The sequence below is a fragment of the Peromyscus maniculatus genome, chromosome 18, assembly GCF_049852395.1.
Source record: "Peromyscus maniculatus bairdii isolate BWxNUB_F1_BW_parent chromosome 18, HU_Pman_BW_mat_3.1, whole genome shotgun sequence".
In the NCBI taxonomy this organism is placed as follows: Eukaryota; Metazoa; Chordata; class Mammalia; order Rodentia; family Cricetidae; genus Peromyscus; species Peromyscus maniculatus.
In genome coordinates, this window is record NC_134869.1 from 42,410,621 (window position 1) to 42,429,909 (window position 19,289).

The 19,289-nt window shown below is 45.0% G+C and overlaps 2 protein-coding genes across 6 annotated transcripts in view; both read left to right on the forward strand.

Moving 5' to 3' along the window:
• Positions 1-7,819, forward strand: part of LOC143269176 (uncharacterized) — a 10,802-nt gene extending 2,983 nt beyond the window's left edge. Inside the window, exon 3 of the mRNA XM_076554017.1 lies at positions 5,217-7,819. Coding sequence (XP_076410132.1) covers positions 5,217-5,238 — 22 coding nt within the window. The 3' untranslated portion in view covers positions 5,239-7,819. The remainder of the gene's footprint in view (positions 1-5,216) is intronic.
• A 1,281-nt stretch (positions 7,820-9,100) lies between these two features.
• The window catches only part of Rbms2 (RNA binding motif single stranded interacting protein 2), a 47,909-nt gene continuing 37,720 nt past the window's right edge, over positions 9,101-19,289 (forward strand). For 2 of the 5 annotated variants that reach the window (XM_016005902.3, XM_016005901.3), the window contains exon 1: positions 11,571-11,916. In XM_016005902.3, coding sequence (XP_015861388.1) covers positions 11,851-11,916 — 66 coding nt within the window. In that variant the 5' untranslated portion in view covers positions 11,571-11,850. Of the gene's footprint in view, positions 9,258-9,383; positions 9,445-11,570; positions 11,917-12,169; positions 12,273-19,289 lie in introns of those variants that run through there. The other 3 variants (XM_042263270.2, XM_042263269.2, XM_076554035.1) reach the window with 3 other exon arrangements.

Sequence of the window (19,289 nt, forward strand, 5' to 3'; positions counted from 1 at the left end):
GAGGTGACATCAGGTGTCTTTCTCAGTGAAGCTCCAACTTGTTTATTTTTAAAGGTTTTTGTTTTGTTTTGCTTTGTTTTTGTTTTTTGAGACCAGGCTGGCCTGGAACTCAGAGATCCACCTGGCTGTGCCTCCCAAGTGGTGGTATTAAAGGTGCGCACTGCCACCACGACTGCCCTTTCCCCTTTATGGTGTTCTACCTGCATGTATGTGTGTGCACCACATAAGTACCTGGTGCCTGTGGAGGGTTACAGATGGCTGTGAGCTGCCATGTGGGTGCTGGGAACTGAACTTGGGTCCTCTGCAAGAGCAGCCAGTGTTAACTGCCCGGCCATCTCTTTAGTCCCCAACATATTTTTTGAGTGAGGGTCCCCCATCTCTTTAGTCCCCAACATATTTTTTGAGTGAGGGTCCCTCATGAACTTGGACCTAGCAGATTCAGCAAGACCTCGGGTGGCCGGCAATACCCCACCTCAACACTGGAGTTACAGCTCCCAGCTTTTTATGTGGGTGCTGGGGATCTGAACTCAAGTCCTTATCCTCACATAGCCAGTACTTGATGAGCCGAACTGTCTTCTCAGCCCTCCATTAGGGTTTTCTCAAGTATATGTGACAAGCTAATCTTATCCTTTTTTCATGAGAAATAAGGTCTGTTCAAGAATAAATGCCATGGGTTAGGGAATTTCTAGTTACCACCCAGAAGTTATTTGCTTCCTTTATAGCCCTGCTTCTCTGAATTAACTTTTTTATGTTGCCAGGAATGAGTTTCTGCCTTACTGCATTTTCTCCTTACGTGGGAGCTGATTGGGCAAAGTTCTTTCTATACAACTTGTGCCCCAGGGGCACGCTGATTTTTTTGAGGTAGAGACTGAAGGATGAACAGTTCAAGTTACCATCCCTAAACCTGTACCACATAGTGACACCCCCCCAAACACACACACACACACACACACACACACACACACACACACACACACACACCAGAACAAACCACAGCAAGAGTTGGGGCGACTGAGACCACTCAGTGGGTAAAACGCTGTTCAAACCCGAATCTGACAGCCCGAGTGTGATCCCTGGGACTCGTAAAGTTGAAAGTGGAGAAATGTCTCCACAATAAAGTCCTCTGACTTACGAGTGTACGTATCCCGCTGCTCCCCAATAATTAAAAATAAAACCTCCCTCTCCCTCCAACTTCTGACCTTCCTTGGATCCTGTTTCCTAAAGGAAGCATGACCTGCTTTGCCCAGCAGATGGCAGTGTTTCTCCTAGCATTCTTGGGGGTTAGCGTTCTCGCTAGAGACATTCTAAAAAGGATGAAAATTCCATTCTGTCAGCAAAGCATTCTTGAATCTAAATTGTGTTTGGATGGTGTCCTGGTTGGTGTGTGTGTGTGTGTGTGTATGTGTGTGTGTGTGTGTGTGTGTGTGTGTGTGTGTGTGTGTGTGTGTGTGTGTGTGTTTGACGTAAGCTTGTGTTATTTGGGGAAAGGGAACCTCAAAATGCCTCAATCAGGATGGCCCGCTGTGGAGCATTTTCTTAATGATTGATATGGGGGGCCCAGCCCACTGTAGATACTGCGGCCTCTGGGCAGGTGGTCTTGGGTTATATAAGACAGCAGGCTGAGCAAGCCAGGAAGCAGCCTTTCTCCATGGCCCCTGCTTCAGTCCTTGCCCCCCCCCCCACCTCCCTTCGTGATGGACTGACTTAGGGACATATAAGTTGAAATAAACCCTTTCCTACCTTTGTTGCTTTGGGTAATGGTGTTTTATTACAGCAATAGAAAACCAAGACACGTAATAAAGATTAAAAGATTAGCCTCAAGGTGGTGGCGCACGCCTTTAATCCTAGGATTGCAGAGACAGAGGCAGGCAGATCTCTGTGTTCGAGGACAGCCTGCTGGTCTACAGAATGAGTTTGAGGACAGCCAGGACTAGACAGAGAAACCCTGTCTCAAAAAAACCAAACAAACAAACAAAAAAGAATGCCTACTTCATAGGTATTCACAATCTGGGGATCTGGGAGTCAGAGGTAGAGTGGGGCCTTCGGTGTATCTCTAGAGTACTTGTCCAGCATGCAAGAAGCTCTGGATTTGCTTTTCAGAACTGGGAAAAAAAAAAAAAAGCATAGTTAGAGCTGAGTGTAGGGGTATGTGATGGGTGATCTTGACAGTCAATTTGACACACCTGGGAAGAGAGAAATTGAAGAGTTGCTGCCATCAGACTGCCCTGTGAGCAGGTCTCTGGGGCATTTTCTTGACCCATCCCACTGTGGGTGTTACCATCCCTAAGGCAGGTGAGCCCGTGCTGTATCCAAAAGCCAGTGGAACAAGTCAGGAGCTGGGCGGTGGTGGTGCACGCCTTTAATCCCAGCACTCGGGAGTTAGAGCCAGGCGGATCTCTGTGAGTTCGAGGCCAGCCTAGGCTACTGAGTGAGATCCAGGACAGGCACCAAAACTACACGGAGAAATCCTGTCTCAAAAAAAAAAAAAAAAAAAAAAAAAAAAAAGGAACAAGTCAGTAAGCATTGTTTCTTTGTGGTCTCTGCTTCGGCTCCTGCCTTGTGTTCCCTTTTAATGAGGGACTATGACGTGGGAGAGTGTACTGGGTGGTTTTGTGTGTCAACTTGACACAAGCCAGAGTCATCAGAGAGGAAGGATCCTCAGCTGAGGAAATGCCTCCATGAGGCAGTTTCTCAATTAGTGATCAATGGGGGAGGGCCCAGTCCATTGTGGGTGGTGCCATCCCTGGGCTGGTGGTCCTGGGTTCTCTAGGAAAACAGGTTGAGCAAGCCAGTAAGCAGCTCCCCTCCATGGCCTCTGCATCAGCTCCTGCCTCTAGGTTCCTGCTCTTCTTGAGTTCCTGTCCTGACTTCCTTCGGTGATGAACAGCAATGTGGAAGTGTGAGCCATATAAACCCTTTCCTCCCCAGCTTGCTTTTTCATGATGGTGTTTTCTTGCAGCAGCTGAAACCCTAAGACAAGGGGTAAGACTAATAAACCCTTTGTTCCCCCCAAGTTGCTGTGTTTATCACATAAAATCCCAGTGCTTAGGAGGCCCAGCTGAGAAACTGAGTCCTCTCTAAGCCTGAATATATATCGAGACCTTCTTTCACAAAAATAGAAAGAAAACAAATTTCAACATAAAAGAGGTGAAAATGAGCCTATTACAAATTTACCAAAAACCCTCCAGTGGGTGGTTCTGGTGCCTCACTCCTGTAATGCCTGCAAGTGGGACGCAGAGGCAGAATCAGAAGTCCAAAGCCTCCATAGCCATTGTGAGGTCAGCAGGACTATGTAAGACTCTATCTTTAAAAGAAAAAAAAAAAAGCCAGGTGTAGTGGTACTTGTTCATCATAAGCAAATAGGATAGAACTGAAGGTCAGAAATTCTAGATTCCTAGCTGGCATGGATACACACAGCTATAATCCCTGTGTTCTGGAGGCTAAGGCAATTTGTTTATGTTTTTACCATGACCCCTAAAATATTTTTGTTATTTGACAGTTGTCTACAAGGTTTTGTTAAGGCTACTTCGAGTTAATCATTTTCTTTTTTGCTGTTTGTTTCCAGGCATACTGGGGATTGAACCCAGGGCCCGTGCATGCTAGGCAAACGCTCTACCATTGGACTATGTTCCCAGCCCTCAGTACTTTGGCTCATTGTCATCCTCATGGTTTTGGTCAAACCTAGTAGTTGAATTGACATTGTGACCCATGCTGGGGTCATGTGAGTTACCTGTTTTAGAGATAACTAGGGCTAGGCAAAACTAATATCTCAGGTGTGAAGAAAACACATGAATAGAATCATATAATCAGTGCAGGCCATTCTGAGACTGCATAGAATCCAGTCTTAGATCCTTCAGTGCAAATGCCTGCAATGCTAGGAGTTGAGAGGTAGAAACTCCAGGTCATCCTTAGCTACATAGTGAGTCCAAGGCCAGTCTGAGCTGCATGAGACCTTATTTCAAAACAAACAAAGCAACAACTGGGGTGTATGTGCAGGCTGGGACAAATGAGAGAGGTGGGGGGGACAAGAGAGCTGGGTATAGTAGCGCACGCCTTTAATCCCAGCACTTGGGAAGCAGAGGCAGGCAGATCTCTGTGAGTCTGAGCCCAGCCTGGTCTACAGAGTAAGTTCCAAGCCAGTCAGTGCTATCTAGTAAGGCCATGTCTCAAAAAGCTGGGCAGTGGGTGAGGGGGACTGGAGAGATGGCTCAGCAGGGAAGAGTACTTGCTGCTCTCACAGAGGTCCCACGTTTCAGTCCCAAGCATCCACAGGGTAGCTTGTACCTCTAGTTCCAAGGGATCTCCTCTTCCTCTTCGTGGGCATGAGGAACACAAGCGTTACACATTGTGTGCACACATATATGCTTAGGCAAACACTTCCTCTGCTGTGGAATAATCCTTTTGCGCACTGTGTGCATATATGCTGCTATGATTGGTTTAATAAACAAGCTGACTGACCAATAGCTAAGCAGGATAAAATTAGGGGGGAAAGCCAAACTGAGAACGCTGGGAAGGAGAAGGGCAGAGTCAGGGGAGTTGCCAGCAGATGCAGAGAAGCAAGACAGGCATGCTGTACTGAGAAAAGGTACCAAGTTGTGTGGCAAAGCATAGATAAGAAATATGGGTTGGGGCTGGAGAGATGGCTCAGAGGTTAAGAGCACCGACTGCTCTTCCAGAGGTCCTGAGTTCAATTCCCAGCACCCATATGGTGGCTCACAACCATCTGTAATGAGATCTGGTGACCTCTTCTGTGTACATAATAAATAAATAAATGCTTAAAAAAAAAAAAAAAAAAAAGAAATATGGGTTGGTTTAAATGTAAGAGTTAGCGAGTAACAAGCCTGGGCTATCAGCCGATCATTTGTAATTAATATAAGCCTCAGTGTGTTTATTTGAGAGCGGCTGAGGGACAGGAAAACTCCACCTACTTCTCTTCTGTATGGGTCTCTTTCCTATGTTTTCTTTTTGTTGTTTGAGACAGTCTTACATAGTCCAGGCTACCTTGAAGATGGTAGAGGAAGGTGACCTTGAACTCCTCATCCCTTTCCTCCCCTCTCAAGAGCTGGGACTACACATGAGTGCCACCATACCTGGCTTTACATGGTGCTAAGGCTCAAACCCAGGGCTTCATTCATGACAGGCAAGCGCCTCATCAGCTGTGTCCTCAGCTGCCTTTTTCTATCTTTCTTACCTTGCTTTTCCTCTTCTCTTTACAGGGAGATATGTTCAACACTTTAGATGATTTCCATTACAGAATACTTGAGGACAGGTACTTTACTCAATGGAAGGAGTTTTTCCATTGGAGATGGGGGTATGTTGGAGGTGAGTGCCTTGGCTCTGTTAGACCTTGTTTCCTGGTCCCGGAAGTGTATTGAGACCTTTGTTTCGTGGTGCTAGATGTCAAGTTCAAGTCCAACAGAGCGCATCTACCTGTGAGCTTCATCCCTAGTTGGTTTTTACTTTTCTTCTTCTTCTTTTTTTGTTTTTTGGGGGTTTGTTTTGTTTGTTTGTTTGTTGTTTGTTGGCACGCTGGCCAGTCTTCCTACTTTTGAGAGCACGTAAACTGGCTGTACTGGAGTATTGGCTAGAGTCCAGAACATCTGCAGGTAATACGTTTATCTCAGCTCCTCACCCCGATTTGGAGGCCAATGACGACATAATAGGCGTCTTTCATCAAACAGACTAAGGTCCATGTATCTCCAAATCCTTGCGATTCTTATTTGAAAGTATATTTTTCTTTTTTTGTTTTTGTTTTGAGACGAGATCTTGTTGTGTAGCCCAGAAGAGCTCCTGCAATTGTCCTGCTTCAGCTTCCTGGGTGGTGGGAATAGTCATGAGTGTTGTCCCTCACAGGGAAGGTAGACCTGTGTGTGAGGGCCAGGTGGTCACATGTCATCTAGACTGGCCTCAAATTCCTTATGTAATTGAGACTGTTCTCCAGCTCTGAATCCTTTTGTCTCTGCAACTCAAGGGCTGGGATTCCAGGGGTGTGTAACCACAGCCAACTTTGTTTTAAAAAAAAAAAATGTGCTGGAGAGATGGACTCAGAGGCCAAGAGTGCCTGCTGTTTTTCCAGAGGACTTGAGTATGATTCCCAGCGCCCAAACAGCTGCTTGTAGCTCCAGCTGCAGGAGGGAGGTCTAATGCCCTCTTCTGGCTTTGGCGGGCATATACACACGGTCACAAAAGGGTTTTGTTTTTGGTTTACTAAGATAGACTCTCACAGAGTCTGCAGCCTTCCCAGCTCCTTCACAGACTTTATACCATCTTTTAAAACTGTAAAAATCTGCCAGGCAGTGGTGGCGCACGCCTTTAATCCCAGCACTCGGGAGGCAGAGCCAGGCGGATCTCTGTGAGTTCGAGGCCAGCCTCGTCTACAGAGTGAGTTCCAGGACAGGCTCCAAAGCTACACAGAGAAACCCTGCCTCAAAAAAACAACAAACAAACAAAACAAACCCCCAAAAAACAAAAAAAGAAGAAGAAAAGTAAAAACCAACTAGGGATGAAGCTCACAGGTAGATGCGCTCTGTTGGACTTGAACTTGACATCTAGCACCACGAAACAAAGTATATGTACTCACCAGAATTGCAGTTTCTAGTTAGTGGTGTTTATGCCCTTTGACCTAACATTTTTTTTAAATCAGTTTGTACATCTGGGACATTTTACTTCTGTGGCCCTAAATTTATTGGATGGATTATAAAAATAGAGCAGTATATCTCTCTATTTGTATGACTTTTATGTGTCTGGAGACCTAACTGTTGTCTCTTCCCCAACCCCCACCCCCTTTCTGAGAGTTCTATAGCCCTGGATGGCCTCACACTCACCGGGCAGCCATGGATGACCTTGAGTTTCGGATCCTCCCGAGTGCTGGGATTACAGCGGGTACCACCATGCCTGGTTTGCACCTCTTTTTTTCCATTTTTAACATTTTTTTCCCTTTTGAAGCTCCGGGACTATTTTCTCAGAGTTTGAAGGAAAACATCAGGGCAGACAAGCTGTCAATCTTGGCAGAGGCCTGGAGGAGGAGGTAGTTTAGGAGAGAGAAGAAAAGTTAATGCCTTTGGAGTTAGGGTCCAAGAAAGCAGGCGGATCCATCATCGGAGGTCTGCAAGCAGCTGCATTGTGGGAGGAAAGATTCTCCCCACAGAGAAAAAGTGAGAATGTCTAGAGCGAGGGAAATGTTGCTTAGGATTTAAGACTGTCCAAAGAAGAGATAAAAGGGGAGGGGGGAGGTCATGCCTTTTGAGTTAGAACTCAGAAAAGTGGGCTTAGCTGTAAAGATCTGCAAACATCTGCAGAAAACTTCTGATGTTTTCCTGGTGTGTAGCTGAGCCTCCGGGGTCCATCCTAGCTAGAACATGCTTTGTTTTCTAACAGGACTTCACTCTGCAGACCGGGCTGGCTTAGAACTCCGTGTAGATCAGGTGTGTCTGGAACTGTGGAAATCCTCCTGAGTGCTAAGATTACAGGTGTGAGCCTCAACTCCCAGTAGTCCTAGGACGGTCTTAGGATTTAAATTAGTTTAAATGTATCGTTATTGAGTGTGTGTGTGCACTGGGACAAACATGTGCCTTGGCATATGTATGGAAAGCAGAGGACCACTCGGGAGCGTTGGCTCTCTCTTTCCACTGCTTTGAATCAGGTTTTCAGGCTTGTACAGCAGCTGTCTTTATCTTTATCTGCTGAGCCATCTTGCCAGCCCATAGTATAATCTTGAATGTAACTAAGATACTAGTTTTCAGAAATGTTCTCTTAGGGTCTTCAATGTTGGTTACGTGACACTCACGGGGATACACTCTGGAAACAGTAACTCGTCATAATGGGATCTAAATATTATACAATGTATACATATATAAAGACACTGACTGATGTTGGTTAACATGTATAATATTGATGCTTTTATGTATCAGTTGCAAATTAAGGCAGGGTGCGGTAGCCCATGTCTATCCCAAGAGGAAAGAAACTGAGAAACATTGAGCTCCAGGCTAGCGAAGGCTACATAGTGAAACTTGACTCAAAATAAAATAAAGCAAGTTTGCTTTTTAAAAATAAAACAGGCGGTGGTGATGTAAACCTGTAATCCTAGCACTCAGGAAGAAGAGGCAGGTGGATCTGAGTTCAAGGCCAGCCTGGTCTACAGAGCGAGTTCTAGGACAGCCAGGGCTACACAGAGAAACCCTGTCTAGAAAAACCAAAAAATAAAAAATAAATTAAAAAAAAAAGAAAAGAAAAAAACCCAATTTATTATAATTATAATTATAATAATTATTATTATTATTTGGTTTTTCGAGACAGGGTTTCTCTGTGTAGCTTTGTACCTTTCCTGGAACTCACTCTGTAGACCAGGCTGGCCTCAAACTCAGAGAGATCCACATGGCTCTGCCTCCCGAGTGCTGGGACTAAAGGCGTGCACCACCACCGCCCGGCTATTAACATTATTATTATCGATTTTTTGAGACGGGGTTTCTCTGTGTATTAGCCCTGGCTGTACTGGATCTTGTTTGTAGACCAGGCTGGCTTCAGACCCACAGACCTGTCTGCCTCTGGGGTTAAAGGTATGTATCACCATGCCTGGCATTTATTTATTTATTTATCTATCTATTTATTTATTTACTTACTTATTAAATAAATAAATAAATAGATAAATAAATAAATAAATGGGACAAGGTCTCACTATATAGCCCTGGCTAGTCTGGAACTGGCCGTGGTGAGAAACCACTTAATATCATTTAGAACGACTGGTCTAAAACCACAAGAATGAATTGGGGTATGATGAATGAAAGTTTCTGAGGGTGGAAAAGGAAGTTCTTGAAAACTGCAGTGCCCCTGGAGATGCTGTTATTTACTTGTTTACTGTATTGGGCTGTTTCCATTCTCGGTTGCAATTCCCACACTGAGGCTGTTCCCACCCTTCCTGTGTCCCTAGAGTTGAGCATGCACTTCCTGTCCTGTTATAAATGAAAGTCAGAGCTGGGGGTGGCTGTGCATGCCTGTATTTGCTCTGCAGAATGTTGGCTGGCGCTGTCTGCTCCACGATCATAGCCAAACAGTGACAGGAAAGCCGGAGAGCAGGGCTTCCCTGCAGAGAGAGTTTGGGTTGGATGTCTGTCCGCTGGAGGTCTGTGATGGCAGCCGGAGTCCTGAGGACAAGCTCTGAAGCCGGTCACTCCCTGTTCTAGGTAGATGGGTAGGCTTGGTGGGGTCGTCCTTAAGTTGTCTTTTCTTGTTACAACGACTCCTTTGAGGGTGCACTGGAGGTGAGTATTAACTGCAGCTGTGTGAGAGTCTTGACTCTTTAAGTTCTGTTCTTTCCTAAAAAGTCTCATATTTTACTCCTTTGTGAAACATGCTTTTTAAAGAGCTATGATTTGTTTGTTTAACAGCTCAGAGATAGTGTCCTGATTCTGTGAACTTCATTCTGCGTGGCTGTAAATTCCACACCCAGTGAGTGTTTCTACTTGTTTAAGCTTCGGGGGGCCGGGGTTTAAGGGCTGGGAAATAATAGAATAGAAAATCAAAGAGTTGGGCAGGGTGGTGCACTCCGTAACCCAGCCCTCGGGAAAGCAGGCATGAGGATTAGGAGGTCATCGTTTCGGGCTATGTGGAACTCCATGACACCTTGGGCTACCTGAGATCCTGTCTCAGAAATATCAAAGAGAGCTGGAGGGTTGATTCAGTGCTTAAGAGCTGATACAGAGGACCCAGGCTTGATTCCCAGCACCCACACGGTGGCTCACCAACATCTGTAGTTCCAGTTCTAGGGAATCGGATGCTGTCTTCTGACCTCCATAGGCACCAGGAACATGAGTGATACATAACACTCATAAAAGATTAAATAAAACTAACTTAAAAAAAAAAGCATCAAGTATAAGCCGGAAGAGTGGGAATGTGGCTCAGTGGTAGAGTGCTTGATCATCTAGCACAAAATACACAAAATAGCCAGGACCAAACGAAGCCAACACACAGACGGAATGAGGCAGGAGTGTGTGTCTGTGCTGGTGAACCTGTACTAAGGAGCCCGAGACAGGGTGATAACCGGTTTGAGGTCAGTGCGAGCCACTGGGTGAGGCCCTGTCTTACATAAATAAATAATAATGTTAAATAAGGTAGCTTCCACTTGGGCTGAAGACATCGCTTTGTATAGCTTAGCGAGCGGGACACCAGCAGACCAGGAGCCTTTGGTTTTGATCCCTGGTACCACCGAAAATAAGTAAGTGAAATAGTAAATAAAAGGCTTCAACTTGTTTAAAAAATCACAAAGCCCCGAACTTCATGAAATTGTTCTGATGATTTTTGTTTTGTTTTTCTGGGATTAAAGGCATGAGCCGCCATGCCTGGCTGATGATGCCTTCTTAAGTGTGCTGTCCTTACTGAGAAGATCTAAAATGGGAATGCTGATGTTAGCCTGTTGTGAGAGAGAGTGAGTGAGAGAGAGAGAGAGAGGGAGTGGGAGAGGGAGTGGGAGAGAGTGAGAGAGAGAGTGAGTGAGAGAGGGAGGGGGAGAGGGAGGGGGAGAGAGGGGGGAGTGGGGGGGGGAGAAACACATAAGAACAGTGTCCATGGAAGCTGAGGCAATGGAGGTGATTGTAAACAACCTGATGTGGATGTTGGACATCAGCTGTGGGTTTCTAGAAAAGCAGCAAGTGCTCTTAACCCCTATTTCCTCTCACCAGCCTCCATGTTCTTTTTCTTTCTCTCTTTCTTTCTTTCTTTCTTTCTTTCTTTCTTTCTTTCTTTCTTTCTTTCTTTCTTTCTTTCTTTCTCTTTCTCTCTCTCTCTCTCTCTCTCTCTCTCTCTCTCTCTCTCTCTCTCTTTCTTTCCTTCTTTCTTTTTTCCAAGACAGGGTTTCCCTGTGTAGCTTTGCGCCTTTCCTGGGACTCACTTGGTAGCCCAGGCTGGCCTCGAACTCACAGAGATCCACCTGCCTCTGCCTCCCGAGCGCTGGGATTAAAGGTGTGCGCCACCAACACCGGGCTCCATGTTCTTTCTTAATGCATTAAGATCACCCTAAGTATAAGTAGTTGAGCTCTGAGCTCATCTCACATACTGCATCTCAAGCATACTGTTCTTTGCATGCTCCAGAAGGCAGAGTCAAGTGGGGTGGGTGTGTGTGTGTCCTTTTACATCAAGCTTGAAATCTTAAAAAATTGTATTTCATTTATTTTGTATGTGCACGTGTGGGCGAGCCACATTGGGTGCTTGTGGGGGTCCGAGAACAATTTTGGTAGTTGGTCTTCTCCTACCTTGTAGACTGGGGACCTGACTTAGGCTTGGCAACCCTTACCAGTAAGCCATCTTGCCCGGCCAAGCTTGAAATCTTGTAGCTGAGATCCGAGGGAACGTTTCAAATCACAACAAAACAACAACAAAAACCTTTGTCTTTTCATTGACAATAGGATAACTGTCTTTTTGTGAGAGTCGGAACTTGTTCAGGGAGGGATGGGGTCCATCTGAAAAGGATTAGACCTAGGGACCCTTCTTTCTAGCTTGAACTACTAAGCCCATGTAAAACGAGCCAAATTAGAACGTCCTGGGCATTAGGACCCAGTGGAACGGCGGCGGCTTGTCCTGACTCCGAGTTAACTTCTGTCAGTGACGTGAGGCAGACCCAGCTCATTCTTCCCCGCAGCCCCCCCCCCCACTCACTCACACACTCTCTCTCTCTCCCTCTCTCTCCCTCTCTCTCTTGCTCCTTTTCTCCTTTCTCCTCCCCCTCCCTTCTCCCTTTCCCTCCCTCTTCCCCTCCCTTCCTCTCTCCCTCTCCTTTTCCCCCTCCTCCCTCCCTCTCCCCCCCACCCCTTTCCTTTCCTCCCTCTCTTCTCTCTCAGCTCCCTAACCGTAAAGAAAAAAATGCTGCTATCAGTGACTTCCAGGCCGGGGATTTCGACTTTTGGGTATAACAAGAACAACAAGAAGGTAGGAAAATGCTTTGGGGGAATCCAGCTACTTCCTCTCCCGGGGCTCGGGCTCCGGGCTCCGGGAGTGCCCTTGGGTTAGATTCTCCTTTAAGAGGGGAACTGGATTCCTCTCTCCCGTCCAGCGCCTCTCCTTCCCCTTCTTGCGTTGTGTTTCTGCACCTGGTTCTGGAGTTAAAGGAATTTAGAGGCAGGGTTTGTGAGGCTGGAGAAAGCAGGGGGAATAAAAAGCGTCAGCTTTACAAGTTTGTTTCTCGTGGAATGAAGTTAGTTGGACGCCTGACTGTGCCGATCTTCTTGGGAGAGGGTGTCCCTTGTCTCTGGGCGCACTCTTGACAAGATTGTTGTATCATTGTGGTGAGTTTCGTCTCCCCCATCCCACTTTCCTTTTTACTCAAACCCCAGATCGCTGAAATCACAGGTAGCCAGAGAGGTCTCAGGGCTCATGGAGAACTGAGTGTGTGCTTCTAGACTAGAGACCCTCCCCTATCCCATCCTTCCTGGCCGAGGAATTTGGGCAGATAACATGCCTTGGGATTAAGGCGGAGAGCTCTGTGATTCTTTAGGTCTTGCCTTTCCAGTGGATACTTGGAACCCCGCAGATAGCCAGGATTAGCCAGGATCCCTGGAATCTTTATGATTAACCCATGGCTGCCTGAGAAGTTAAGCTATGGTTGAGTGAATTGGACAGCCTGGAGAGCGATGGACAATCTTGCCCACCTTTGCCAGAGAAGGCAGTTTCTTGGCGTTTCTTGGTCTGCAGTACTGGAGAGGAGCTTTAGCCGGAAGACTTTTTACCCACTCCCAGCATTGAAGCAGTTCTTCCAGAGATCTATGTTGAGCTTATCTGATGGAATGCTGGAGGTAGGGGAAAGATTCACGTCCTGTTGGACTTGAAGAGACCATTTTGGAGACTCAAACACTAGTGTCTCACCAGGGCAGTCTCCTAGTGGCATTTGGTTTATATGCTTACAAAAAAACTAGAGCCAGGCGGTTGTGGTGCAGGCCATTAATCCTAGCATTTAGGAGGCAGAGGCAGGTGGATCTCTGAGTTCTGAGTTCAAGGCCAGCCTGGGCTACAGATGGAGTTCCAGGACAGCTAGTGTTACACAGAAAAACCCTGTCTCAAAAAACAAAACAAAACAAAACAAAAAAGGAAAGAAAGCTCTACACATATTTTTGATTACTTTATAATGTATCAATATGTATAATGTATAGACTGATGTCCTATCATATATATTATTCATTTATATGTGTGTGTGTTTGGAAGGGGAATAATCTATCTACCTTTATTCTCCTCAAATCTATATAGTACTATATAAAAGTTACCTTCTCTTTTTTTTGTAAGTTTTGGGGCTTTGAGATGTGGCCTCCCTCTTTACCTCAGGTTGGCCTGGAACTCACTCTGTATGTAGCCCAGGCTGGTCTTGAACTTGCTGCAGCCTAACTAGGGTCATAGGCATGGATGAGCCACTGCACCTGGATTCTTTTTCTTTTTCTTCTTTTCTTTTTCTTTTTCTTTTTATTTATTTTTTTTTTTACCAAATATTCAACCAAAATTTAATTCTTTTTTTTTCATTTTTTTCTTTTTTTTCATTTTTATTTTTATTTTTGATTTCTTTTTTTTTTTTTTTTTTTTGAGACAGGGTTTCTCTGTATAGCTTTGGATCTTGTCCTGGAACTCGCTCTGTAGCCTAGGCTGGCTTCAAACTCACAGAGATCCGCCTGGCTCTGCCTCCAAGTGCTGGGACTAAAGGCGTGCACCACCACCACCTAGCTCTTGTTTTATTTTTTAAATAGGGTTCTATTATGTAACCCAACCTGGCCCTCAAACTGTGATCCTCCTGCCTCAGCCTCCCCAGAGCTCCGATTACAGCTCATTCCTGATTCTTTTCCCTTCCAAGTTTCTCAGGATACCCATTCAAATAAAACTAAATGAACTTTCTGATTTGAATGTATCTAAAATGTCTTTTCTCAGTTCTCCATTTCCTTTGGATTTTGAGAGACGTTTAAGATTTAGATTCTGGTTTTTTGTTTGTTTGTTTGTTTGTTTTTTGTTTTTTAAGACAGGGTTTCTCTGTGTAGCTTTGGAGCCTATCCTGGAACTCACTCTGTAGCCCAGACTGGTCTCGAACTCGCAGAGATCCGCCTGCCTCTGCCTCCCGAGTGCTGGGGTTAAAGGTGTGCGCCACCACCGCCTGGCTAGACTCTGTTTTTTGTTTTTGTTTTGGAGGATAGAAGTTACGGCCTTGCACATGCTTGACATGCACTTGGCAACTAAGCAAACAGCCTAATGTTTAGATTCTAAGTGTAAGAGAGAGCAGGCAACAAGAGCTAGGGCTGTGGGCTTGGATTTGATCTCATATCTCTTCCCGATAATTTATAAGGTCTGGGTGGATAGGAGAGGAAGCATTTGAATTTTTACTAACATATTTGTCAAAAAGTCTTTAGGGGCTGGTGAGACGTCTCTGTGAGTAAAAGAGATTGCCACACAAACCTGATGACCTGATTTCCAGTCCCAGGTCCCATGGTAGGAGAGAATCACTCCCTTCCTGAAATTTGTCCTCCGACCTCCACACACAGTGTGTGGCATGCATATAAACTCACACACACACATACTAGCGATATGCTAATGATAATAATAAAAAAATAATTTTAAAAAGTCTTCGGGGGTCTGTCAAGACGACTCAGCTGGCAAAGACCATGCCTACAAGCCGAAAGACCTGAGTCCCGTCCCCAGAGCCCTCATGGTAGAAGGAGACTCCCACAAGTGGTCCTCTGACCTCTACATATACAAAATAAAGAAATGAAAATGTGGAGTGAAAAAAGAAATCTTTGAATGTTTACAAGTCAATGTTCTGAAACATCTAAGGAAGTTATATTTGCATATTGTGGCTGTGCACATGACTGATTTCATGTATATATATATATATATATATATATATATATATATATATGTATATATATCTTGTGAATTTGGGGCGTTTGAACTGAGACATGCTCTGTTGCTCTTTATCTTGCTCTTCACAGATGAGTTTGATAGTTTGGTGCATTTGTTTCTTTGTTTTGGGAAAAGAATTTGGATATATTTTCTCATGTGTACATTTTTTTTTTTAATTTTACTGGCTGTTTTCAGTTCTTACTATGAAACCCTGGTTGGCTTGAAACTTATACTCTGTAGCTGCTTAGACCAAGCTGCCCTCAAACAGACCACCCCTCCCCACTTCAGTCTCTAGAATCCCAGGATTACAGGCAAGCACCACCATGCAAAGCAGTTTGTGCAGTTTGTTTGTTTTTTGTTTTGTTTTTTTATGTGTATGAGTGTTTTGCCTGCAGGGATGTCTGCACACCACCTGTGTGCCTGGTGCCTTTGGTCTACATAGAGGGAACTTGTCTCAGAACAACAAGCAAGCAAGCAACTTGGCCTAGTGACGCACACCTTTAATCCCAGCAGAGGCAGGCAGATCTCTGAGTTCAAGTCCAGCCTGGTCTGAGATGCAGGGCAGCCAGGACTACATAGAGAAATCCTGCCTCAAAAAACAAGAGAGAGAGAGAGAGAGAAAGAGAGAGAGAGAGAGAGAGAGAGAGAGAGAGAGAGAGAGAGAGAAATTTAAAAATCTTATGTTAATTTTTAGTGATAAATGTAAAATGTGCCCATTTAAGAATTAAAAATAGAGGGACTGGAGAGGTGGCTCAGCAGTTAAGAGCACTGGCTGCTCTTCCAGAGGACCTGGGTTCAATTCCCAGTACCCACATGGCAGCTTACAACTGTCTCTACCTCCAAGATCTGACACCCTCATACAGACATACATGCAGGCAAAACATCAATGCAAATAAAAGTAAAAATAAACAAATTATTAAAAAAAGAATTAAAAATAGAAAGATTTATAAAATAAAGTCCTGTAGTTTCTTCAAGTCCTGTAATTTCTTACTCAGAACCCAGGCAGAAGCAGGAAGATTGCCACAAACCCCGGGCTAGCCTGGGTAACACTGCAAGAAGCTGTCTAAAACACAAGAGCCGAGTGTCACACACCTGTAATCCAGGCATTCTGCTGAACCAACAACACTTGGGAGGTAGAGGCTATCCCCAGCCAAGAGTGAGTTTTGAGTTCAGCTGCATGAGCCCACACCACAAACCAAAGACCAAGAGATGAGGGTAGGAGATGTAGCTCATTTGGGAGAGTTCTTGTTCGACAAGCATGAAGCCCTGGGTTAGTCTCCAGCTCCCAGCACCATATAAACAGACCTAAGTAGCAGATGCCTGAAATCCTCACACTCAACGGCCATAAGTTTGAGGCTAGCCTGATCTACATAGTGATCTCTAGGCCAGTCCAGGGCTACATAGTGAAACCTCGTCTCATAAAAACAATAAAACAAAAGAGAAGACCCGAGTTTTGATTTTTTAGCACTTCTATCCTCCCCTGCCCTCCAAAAAAAAAAGCCTGGACATGAAGTAAATAATGTTTCCTTATATAAGGAAAAAATTTACATTATAGTTCTCTGCTGTTTATAGTTATTACTTCTAGTTTATGGAATAAAAAAATACAAGTCTGCAAGGTGACTCAGTGTGTAAAAAGTGCTTTCAGCATAGCCTGAGGATCTGAGTTCGATTCCTGGAACCCATGTAAGGAAACTGGATGAGGTGGCGTAGGTCTGCAGTCCCAGAGCTCCTAAGGCAAGGTGATCTGCCTGGAGGTTGTTCGGCCATCTAGCCTGAAGTATACAGAGCAGCAGAAGCAATAAGAGCCTGCCTTGAGGTGGAAGGAGAGATCTGTCTCCTATAAACTGTCCGCTGATCTCCACACACATATTCTGGCATGTATGCCCCCAATAAAAATATAATCTTCCTTTTGTTTTTGGGTTTTTTGAGACAGTCCTGGAACTCACTCTGTAGATCAGGCTGGCCTTGAACTCACAGAGATCCACCTGCCTCTGCCTCCCGAGTGCTGGGCTTAAAGGTGTGCGCCACCACTGCCTGGCCAGTATAATCCAATTTTTAGAGAATAAAGTAAAAATGGGAAGCTTATTGGTAAACTGATTGCTTACCATCTGTGAGTCTCTGGGCTCCAGCCAAGCATCACTGAAGCTGATGTGTGATGGGTCCTATAGTCCCAGCATTTGGAAGGTGGGGGCAGGATCAGAAGTCCATGGTCACCCTGAGTTACATGGCAAGATCAAGGCCAACCTGGGATACTTGAGACCCTGTCTCAGGAAAAGAGCAGCAGCAGATGATCAAAAAGGAAGCACAGGTAGAAACAGGGTTGTTTCATTTTGAAGCATCTCATGTATTTTACTCACCAAAGGAAGCTGTCTCATGGGTAATTTGTGACAGTCATTATTTTCTTAGTTACTTTGTGTTTAGAGACATAGTCTCATGTAGCTGAGGCTTATCTCAGCCTTGATAAAGTAGCTGAGACTGGTCTTGAACTCCTGATCATCCTTTCTCTACCTCTCAAGTACTGGGATTATTGGGATTAATTCATGTGGCGCCATGTCTGACTGAAAGTTATAGTTTTCTTATTTTGTTTATGTGTGTGTGCACGTGTGTGTGTGTGTGTGTGTGTGTGTGTGTGTGTGTGTGTGTGTGTGTGTTGCAGGGAGATTTCAGCCAGGATGGCTTTACCATTGAGCTCTGGGGGTCCACTGGTCTCTGTCCCAGTACTGGGTTAATAGGCATGTGAGGCCATGCTTGGTTTTACATGGATTCTGGGGGATGCGGAGTGGGGGGTGGGGAATGATATGTAAGAATGTTTTCCTGCATTGATTGGGGGAGGCACATGCCTTTAATCCCAGCACTCTGGAGGTAGAGCCAGGTGGATCTCTGTGAGTTCGAGGCCAGCCTGGGCTATAGAGTGAGTTTCTGGACAACCAAGGCTACACAGAGAAACCCTGTCTTGAAAAACCCAAAAGATTTTGCTGCTTGCATGTATGTGTACCACATGTGTGCCTGGTGCCTGCAGAGGCCGGAAGATGGTGTCAGATCCCTGGAGTTGGAGCCACATAGAGTTTTAAGGTGACATGCGGGTGCTGGGAACTGAATCTGGGTCTTCTGCAATAGCAACCAGTGTTCTTAACCACTGAGCTGTAACTCTGGCCACCAGTGCTGGGGATTTGAACTCAGGTCCTAATATTCGCACAGCAAGTACTTTTACCTGCTCAACAATCTCCCCAGTCTTTATTTTTAATTAAATTATTTGTCCTAACTATAGTAGTATAGTCAAATACAAGGACCGGTGTAGTGATACATATTCGTAATCCCAATCACTCAGGAGACTGAGACAAGGCTGTAAATTCAGGGCCAGTCTTGGCTACGTGAGACTTGTTTCAAAGAAACAAAGTGGAGGGGCAGCTGTGGATGACTCTGTGGTTAAGAATGTCTACTGCTCTTGCAGAAGACCAGAGTTAGATTCCAGTATCCATTTCAGGTACCTTGCCCATAAATCCAGCTCCAGAGGGAATGGATGCTTCTGACCTCTATGGGCACCTGCATTCATGAGCGTGATACACACATTTGGTGATATATTGTGTACCCTAATAAACTTGTCTGAGGATCAGAGGACAGAGCCAGCTACTAGATTAGACTTAGAGGTCAGGCAGTGGTGGCACACACCTTTAATCCCAGCACTTGAGATCTCATGCCTTTGCTTGGGAAGCACACACACCTTTAATCCCAGGAAGTAATGTGGCAGGGCAGAGAAAGGTATATGAGGCATGAGGAAACAGGAACTAACTCTCTTTAGGCTGAAGATTTCAAAGAGATAAGAACTAGTGGCTGCTGCTCTGCTTCTCTGATCCTTCAGCTTTCACCCTGATATCTGGCTCTGGGTTTTTTTTTTTTTTTATTAAAAGACCATCTAAGATTCAAACAACACACGCACATACAGAGATCATTTTTTTTTTTAATTTATGTGTATGTGTGTGGATATGTAAGTGGCCTCTGCAGAGGCCAGGGGTGCCAGATCCCTACAAGAGGCAGACTTACAAGCAGTTGTGGGTGTAAGTCTGATGTGGGTGCTGGGAACTGAACTGGGATCCTTTGCAAGAAGCCGTATGAGCTCTTAACCACTAGGCTATCTATCTAGCCCCTATTTTTTTTTTTTTTTTAAGGGATGGGGTTGTAGCTTTTTGGCAAAATTCCTCAAGGCTCTGGGTTTTAATCCCCAGAACCACAAACAAATAAACAGATAGATAAAAAAATAAAAATCGGCTAATAAAGGCAGTCTTTCTTGGGATGTGGTGTTAAATTCCTATCCATTGGAATTCAAATAGTCACAGAAGGCAAGCAAACATGCTGTCACACTTGCTCCAAATCCCAGCACTCTGGAAACAAGCAGAATGGAGTTCGAGGTCAGCCTGTTCAGAGAGTAAATTCCA